This window comes from Pungitius pungitius, chromosome 11 (assembly GCF_949316345.1).
Source record: "Pungitius pungitius chromosome 11, fPunPun2.1, whole genome shotgun sequence".
Taxonomy (NCBI): Eukaryota; Metazoa; Chordata; class Actinopteri; order Perciformes; family Gasterosteidae; genus Pungitius; species Pungitius pungitius.
In genome coordinates, this window is record NC_084910.1 from 16,338,176 (window position 1) to 16,346,639 (window position 8,464).

Consider the following 8,464-nt stretch of genomic DNA (forward strand, 5'->3'; position numbering starts at 1 on the left):
TATTAAATGGTTTCAACCAAGGCCGTGTCCACCATGTTGACAGTTAGGGCTACCTAATGATAAGTAATGATCAACGCGGGTAGCTTATGGCAAGGCTGTGGACGGATGGCACAACATCATCTTGCAATTTTACTTTTTAAATGCAAATTAGCACCACTTAGCAGACTAAAGCAGGCTGCCATGCAGCATGCTAAGCAGTTCTTAGTGCCCTTTTCCCCCTTCAAACTCTGCCCTAATCCAATTTGTTAATCTATTGACAATTTGGAGAGAGAATTATAATAAAAAAATGGTCTCATTGTCATTCGTTTTAGCCATTGCACTGTTTCTGCCTCAGGGGCAAGTGGAGGATGAACCCGTCTGTCACACTTCTTATTCTTTCTGCTTGGTGTAGGTTGTTTTATATTCAAAGTGTATAATATGTCACAGCACGGAGTATCAAATACAATTTACACGGGGAAAAGAGCTCTCGGGCGAAAAAAAGCATCAATGGCATCCCAGGGGTTCAGGATTGACTCACCTTCACATTTAAGGTTACATCACTGTCGCCGCAGAATGCCGCCACGGGGCTCTTGTCAGAGGAATAGTCAGAGGTTGCACATTTCACCACTTAGTCCGCCTCGGGCGGCTATCAGTCAAGCATGAAGCCAATTGCAACATTTTTTATTTTCTCATACCTACGAGGCACCGAATGCAGTTCATGCTTTACCTCAAATTATGGATGTGCTGTGTCCTCCGTTCCTTCAGAAGAGCAACAGCAGCTCGCCTCTCGGCGCTGGAGCCCAGCCTCTCGTTTTGAGGAATAACTTCCATTGCGCCTTTGTGTTAAGAATACATCCTGGATCTCTGTGTATACATATGTATATATATATATATATCTGATGCTATTTTCCAGTGCCATTGTGGAGGCGTCTTCATGACAAATAGAGTTTACACCAGGGGATTCCCTGTTGGCGTGAACAATTCTGAGTTATAAATAGTGAAATAGGGGGTTTCCCTTCATTGTTTAGCTGTCTGGTCCAGTGAAATAACTTTAAACCCTGGTGCACTCATCTTGCCTCAAATCTGCTCAACTGACACTTGATGTTGTTTAATAATCAAATACATGTACACTTTATTCATTAAAATAACACAACTCAAAGTATTAAATGATATGCTTTTGACGGATATATAACCAAATGAGTTACTGCCTTGATACTATTGGGTTAACTGTGAAACACTGTGGGCCGTGTACACACAGTACGTCCACACATAGATATCCACACAATACTCACTTTTATCCTGTAAACTCCTGTTGTGTTCCAGCTTGTGATGTTTAACTAATATCTCTAACAATGCAGGACTTTTTTGTACCGACACGAGTTAAAGAAGGTTTTATTCATTTGTAGACTCGGGGCCTCGGGCCTGTTCATCCCGTGAGCTGCTGCTGACTGTGAGCTTCATCGTCATCATCACGCTGCTCATCACCTCTGCTCTCCTCGGTAACCCGCTGTGACTCACACACACACACACACACACACTCTGGCTCAATGGGCTTTCTTTAAAGCATTCAAATGATTAATCAGCAAAACCGAGAAGCTATAATACATATTTATGTGTATTACGCTTGGCGTTAGTTTTGAACAGGGAATCTGTCACCGGGGGTTTTCTGCAGCTCAATTATTCACTATTCAAAATGAACTGTGTTCGTTGTGACGCCTTTTCCCCTTGTCTCTTGGAATCAGTGAAGTTCCTGGTATTCCCCTTTAAGTCTGGAGGTCCGTCTCCTCTCTGTGGAGCAAAGGGGAACTGCAGTGCAGCGACCCAGTCCATTCTGTCCAAGAATCCAGTGAACCAGACGGACCTCGGCACTGCAGGTAATCACGCTGATAGAGGTCTGCGGATTCTCTGCTTCTCTGTCTCCAGTAGAACATCATTACTTAATACATCCATCTGCCCAATGGCAGCTATGTCAAGAGGCCTTATACTGAAAAGGGTATTAGTCCAATGTCACAGTATACTACATTAAACACTTTTAATGAATTCAACTGTGTTGACCAGTGGGTATTGTATGTGTCAGATTCTTTGCACACATCCCTTTTTCTATTCATCTCACACTCCCAGACTGCCCAGTCCTGCTCAGTGATGGCCGACGTATCGTCGGGGGCACGTTGGCGGTCAGGGACAAGTGGGCCTGGCAGGTCAGCATGCAGTGGAGAGGGAAACACTTGTGTGGAGGCGCCATCGCCTCCGCTCGCTGGGTCATCACTGCGGCTCACTGCTTTGCTCAGTAAGAGGTGGACACTAAATGCATCTTGTTCAAGATGCTGAAGGAAAAAATAGACGCTTGTTGACTCCTCTTAGTGAAGTTTACGTTTTCCAATGTAATGCACTTTTGAAGCAGGTGTACACCAGTGTGTAAACTACGTTTGGACTCAACACCTGCACAACAGAAGTGTGTGCGTGTGCATCGTTTGTGTTTGTTTGGTGTCGTGTCATGTGATAATAACCCCTCGATGCAAGAAGACGAGCTCTGCCCCCCCCCCCAGGAACAACATGCTGGTGGCGGCCGACTGGCTGGCGGTGGTGGACACGGTGAGCATCGCTGACAGCTCCCAGGGGAAACACTACAGAGCGCTGCAGATCCTCCACCACCCTCTCTACGACAGCTACAACAACGACTACGACGTGGGCCTGCTGCGCACCGTCACCGCCATGGACCTGAGCGGTGAGAGGAGCATTTAATAATGAATAATAGCAGGAACACTTGGTGGATATTCTTATTCTTATTGCTTCATTTTTGCAGTGTTTTTGTATGTATTGTTTATGTTCTTTCTTTAATTGAGCGTCTTGGTGAAAGGTTTTGAAGGCTTTATTTGCATAACGAGTCCATAAACAGAGTGGTCACAGATGGGGTTCTCACCAGTGTCATGGGATAATCTTCATCTGCTGGATTGCTGTGCTTCTAAATCAAAGATAACGTAGCGATCTGTTGTCTTTGTGCTGCTGTCAGGAGGCGGTGCGCGACCCGTCTGTCTGCCCGGTCCGAGCGAGTCCTTTCCTCCTGGAGCGGCCTGTTGGATCACTGGCTGGGGATACACTCATGAAGGAGGTGTGTTACACTGACTCAAACCCTTTTCTCTGTGATAATATCATCCCATCATCACGTCGGCCCATGAGAATAATTGGACTCATTACCCTTAAAATGAAAGCCGTAGCTCATAGCATTACCCCCGCTGACCTCCTGAGTTATTGTCATTGCTTCTCCTCCGCTAAACGATAAACAATAACTGTACAGCTAAATTGGTGAGCTGATTCACTTTTGATATCCACCATGCCTGAAGCAGCTGCTCGTGCCGTTCGGGTCGTTGGCTGCAGTCCGAATGTAACACAAAGTCAAATTAATTTTCAGAACCTCTTTATTGTCTTTACTCTGTCTTTACTGTCAGGCTTCGTGCAAGACGAGCTGAGGCAGGCTCAGGTCAAGGTAATAGCTCAGACCGCCTGCACCGACCCGAGCGTGTACGGCATGTACCTGACCCCTCGGATGATTTGTGCCGGCACCTTGGACGGAGGCGTGGACACCTGCCAGGTACACACACAAATACAAAACGGCCCGACAGCTCGGAGGACGCACGTGTACTTTTTATTCGTGGGTCACACTGTCGCAAACCCTGTTCACAACTGGGTGTGACGTGTTTCATTGGCGAGTCTGTCTTGTTTCAAGGGAGACAGCGGTGGACCCCTGGTGTGTGAGACAGCCGGGGGGGACTGGAGGCTCGCCGGGGTGGTGAGCTGGGGAGAGGGCTGCGGAAGGCCCAGCAAACCGGGCGTCTACAGCAGACTGACCCAACTCATCCCCTGGGTTAGAGGACAGATGGAGGTGATGCACAAAAGGCATCCCCCTCTCTGTGTGTCACTGTGTGAGCGTGTGATGATCACATTGAGTGAAGCTTGTTCAATGATTTTGCAGTTTAGTGTGTCATATATTTTTTCATTCATTCATGTTTTTCGTGGATGTGGATTACAGTGCATACATGTAATAACTACTTACTAAACATTATATTATAGCAATGTTATATAATATTATATTTACCGCACCTCCTTTATGATATCCAATGTTCAACTCAAATTAGGAATGTTGAATCACTGAACAGAAGGGGAAGTTAAGAGCAGTGGCTCTGTGAATGTTGTGTGCCTTGCAGCATTTTTTTTGCATTGGCAGATAGAGTATATACAGATTCATTAACACATTTCCGTTTTGGATAAACACCATTATATTTTTCAAGTTAGGGTGTCATTTTGACTTTTTCTATTCCTGCTGCAGGACAAACCGGGAGGATTGGAGATCACAACGGCCATTAGCAACACCTCACAAGCACATGACGCTTATAACTGAAGACAATTAACAATAAAGAATCGGGAATCAACTGTATCTGCTTGTGTTTTATGCAACCATAATAAATAAATAATATCATTATGACAATAGTAACAAGTAATATCTTCGTCAAAAAAGGATCCTTCAAAAAATGTAATTTAAGATAAAAATAACAAATATGTCTCTAATACCTTTCAGTAATATTGAGGCTAACAAACAAACAAAAAGTCTAGTATTGACTCAACAAAAAAGTAAATATTTTGTTTTTTGTTGGGCTAAAAGTTACACCAACATGCTCACACATTTAATATCATTAAATATAAATTATTTGTCATGTTTGAAAAACTGTTAATTAAATTGTGGCCAAATGAGCACAAACGCATCAAATAAAAATGTTAATCAAATGTCATCAGTCTGCTGCTGCTGCAGTGGTGCGCGCTACGTGCGACGTGAACGTGCACGTCTGAGCGCGTACCGGTGGTCTGCGCGCCTTCGGTCCATGACCAAAGTCACCGTGACTCAGTGCAGCTGTCAACTCGGAAAAGCAACCAGTGTTTTTAAAACACCACTTCCGGTGTCAACCATTCAGCTATTGACAATATCGCGAGTGATACGAACGGGAGTAGCGCCGCACTCTTATTGTCTCATATCAGCAGTCGTACGGATTCCGCAGACTCAACCCGGAATGTGCTCTGTGATTCGCCCGGTGAAGCCTGTCCAACGGGCTCTGTCTCTAACGCTCCGCCTGCGAGCCGCCGCCGGGGGCTCGGCCCAGGACAGACGCCTCCGTCCCGCCGTGAGAGCTGACGTTGGCCCGCTGCGAGCGAGCTGCCGGTCGTACTGCTCCGCGATGTCGCGCACCGACGGACTGCTCTTCAGACAGGTGCGTCCGCCTCGCGGTGGCTTCGTTCTCTCCGGTCGACTTGTGTGTTTTTTTTACACTAGCGTCTGGCGGTTGATGACGTCAGAGAGGGAGCTAAGTGGAGCTAGCTACGTGTTAGCACAACTCTGCTAGTCAAGTTCTTGTGAAGATGACCGCTTTTTCTGAGTTGTTTTTAAGTAGACTTTTTGCTGAAGCAGTGGACAAATGTACCTCAGATCAGGTTCACTTGCTCGTTTGTAATACAGATCGAACCTAATCCACATATATATATGGCAAACTAGCATGTTTTTATTTACAGACGCTCCAGTAAGAGGACCTTGAGTTACGTCTGCGCTGACAAATATAACGTTAGTTACCGGTACCCTTTAACTGGGTCATGAAACATGTATCCTCTGGCTATCAAACGAAATATGTTTTGTAGCATTAACACTGCAAGCTTTCCAACCAGAAAACAAACACACCTGGCTTTGACAACAAGTAGTTCCCCCCCCTCGTAAAACGTCATCTGTAATCTCTCTCTCTCACGCACACTATCAGAACGACAGGTAGTACGTGCACCATCACCCGCCCAAACCTTTTCTAAGTTATTGCTGTGTCATACCTGACTTGTCTTTTTTTTTCTTCTTCCCCCAGCTCTTTGAGTTGGAGAGCAGCACGTACACCTACCTGCTGGCAGACACTGAGTCCAAGGAGGCCATCCTCATCGATCCGGTCCTGGAGACCATTGACCGGGACCTGAAACTTATACGTGAACTGGGGCTCAATTTGAAAGTAGCAGGTATATTGATTAACCTCCTGTGGTTGGAGTTAAGGCTATTATATCATCCAATAATGTCCACTATTTAAATCCGTAAAATAGTATCCCACTGTTTATTTACAACACATGACATACGCACAATACGTTATCCTATGAGACATAATGTCTAAGTTGAACCGAGAATCACTTGGCCCCCATATTCCAATATAACATTACATGACATGTAATATCGGAACAGCTAGATTTAGGGAAAATTACTTTTTGTTGCTAATATTGTATGGTGTGACTTTGCTCAAGAGAGAGGTTATTATAGCACTGGAATAAAGACACCTGTGGGTGCTTTTTATAAAATCTCACTTTCCCCAATAGTATGAGCTCAGTCATTAAGTCAGGATCATGGACAATTGTACAATGTAGATTGTGGTTAACTCATGTAAATAACCTTTTAGTGCTGGCCAATATGGGTGAAACCATTATCACAATATTAGTGACAACGGTTTCCTTTCATTGAAATGTATGTAAGATTTGATGCATTCTTTTTATAAAAACATCCTACAAATTCAGCATTTGATAGCATAGATTTATTGCCAAGTCATTCGGCAAAACGTTATCTGTTATTTTTCTGATAGTGAACACCCACTGCCATGCTGACCACATCACGAGCACCGGGCTGATGAAGAAGAGATTGGCTGGTCTGAGGAGTGCCATCTCCAAATTCAGCGGCGCCTCTGCAGACATCCTCCTGTCGGAGGGAGACAAGATCTCCTTCGGAAAACATGTAACAAAGATATAATTCCATGCAATGATCAATGGTCAATGGCTTGATGAAATCGTTGTCACATTCCGTGAGTTGATCTCCATCTCTTCTCCTCCCCTGTAGCATGTGACGGTGAGAGAGACACCGGGACACACTGACGGGTGTGTGTCGCTGGTGTCGGGGGATCAGAGCATGGCGTTCACTGGAGACGCTCTGCTCATCAGAGGCTGTGGCAGGACAGACTTCCAGCAGGGTACGCGTGCCCTTTAACATTTAACATTTTTGAATGCAGGAGGAACACAAGAGGGCAGTGTTGTGTCTGTCTTCTTTTGGAATTGGTGTTTAAATAAATCCTGTCTCTGTAACTCAGGCTCTCCCCAGAAGCTCTATAAGTCCGTCCATGAGAAGATCTTTACTCTGCCCGACCAGTGCCTCATCTACCCAGCACATGACTACTTAGGTTGGTGCGACCAAAAACACACACATCAGAACGTTTGCGTAACATCTAATGGAGTCACCACTTGTAAAAACTAAGTAGGCCGATTCTAAGCGCCAGCACGGGGCTGAGAAGCTGTTGCCCGTATTTTTGCACCCGTAGATACTAAAGCTGATGTGATAAACGTGTTGTGACAGGTGTCGTTGTGCAGATGAACAAAGTGCAAACTAAGTTCTCAGATGTACTCTGCCTCTCGCAATACAAGCAATAGAGTGTACAAATAGTGAGCAGAAAAGTGCCAAAGGTAAAACTACTTATTTGCTGAAGGGCCCATTGCAATATAATGTATACTATTTGGATCTGGATCTGTCAAACACTAAGAGCCCAGGTGACCTGTTTGTCTTGTCTCTGTGTGTCAGGTCAGACCGTGTCAACGGTCGGTGAGGAGCGCACCTTTAACCCCCGCCTGACCAAGAGCCTGGACGAGTTTGTGATCATAATGAACAACTTGAATCTCCCCAAGCCTCACAAAATAGGTATCAAAAGTTTTTTGTTTTGTTGGATAACATCACTAATTCTTTGGTCAAATTAATTTACATTTTCAAGGATGTCCAAACTCCAATTTGCACAGAAATAATGACTTAAATATTGTTTGTTTCTTTTCTTACTGTTTTTTAGATGCTTCAGTGCCTGCTAATTTGGTTTGTGGAATACACGAAGTCTGAATGTCCTGCCGAAAAGGGGGGTTTTATTGTTATTCTTAAAAGTCCTTAACATGTCTGTGTTTGTATACCAGCAAAATTACTCTAAAATGGCTTTCCATTTAGTGCTTTTCTGAATTATTCATGTATATTTAAAGACATGTATGTATGTATGTGTGTGTCACTGGCATCGTTGGGATAATGCTTCACATTAAAACACAATCAGCAGTCTTTAAACTATTGGAAATTAAATCGAAACTTTGATCACATTGAAGTGTGCCTTATTGGGTATTACCATTGAGGTGGTGGGAGGGGAGGGTTTTTTGAAAAGGAAAAGCTCAAATAGGAATGTTCCATTCAATGTATGGTTTGATGTTTAACTGGGACTAAAACATGGTTGTATACAGTTCAGTAGAACTTCTACCTCCTTTATGTAGCTTGCATAACAAGTCTGCAAGATTTCTATTTTTATATTATATCTATATTATCTATTCAGCTACTCTTGCTTTTGTTATTTTGGTGTGTCAATGCTTAAATATCTGGTGTTATTGTGCTGAAATTCTTGCAAGGTTGTAA

General features: G+C 44.1%; 2 protein-coding genes across 2 annotated transcripts; both read left to right on the forward strand.

Moving 5' to 3' along the window:
• Window positions 1-1,191: 1,191 nt before the first annotated feature.
• Window positions 1,192-4,676, forward strand: LOC119197331 (transmembrane protease serine 9-like). The gene is made up of 7 exons (XM_062565450.1): window positions 1,192-1,853; window positions 2,101-2,266; window positions 2,526-2,704; window positions 2,990-3,088; window positions 3,426-3,568; window positions 3,704-3,859; window positions 4,304-4,676. Exons 1-7 carry the CDS (start codon window positions 1,673-1,675, stop codon window positions 4,373-4,375), a joined length of 996 nt encoding a protein of 331 aa, XP_062421434.1. The 5' UTR covers window positions 1,192-1,672; the 3' UTR covers window positions 4,376-4,676.
• Window positions 4,677-4,816: 140 nt separating this feature from the next.
• On the forward strand, window positions 4,817-8,157 carry ethe1 (ETHE1 persulfide dioxygenase). Its single transcript, XM_037455009.2, has 7 exons — window positions 4,817-5,237; window positions 5,871-6,015; window positions 6,624-6,772; window positions 6,875-7,004; window positions 7,122-7,211; window positions 7,607-7,723; window positions 7,866-8,157. The coding sequence occupies exons 1-7, from the start codon at window positions 4,854-4,856 to the stop codon at window positions 7,910-7,912; spliced, it is 1,062 nt and encodes a 353-aa protein (XP_037310906.2). The 5' UTR covers window positions 4,817-4,853; the 3' UTR covers window positions 7,913-8,157.
• The last annotated feature ends 307 nt before the right edge of the window (window positions 8,158-8,464 follow it).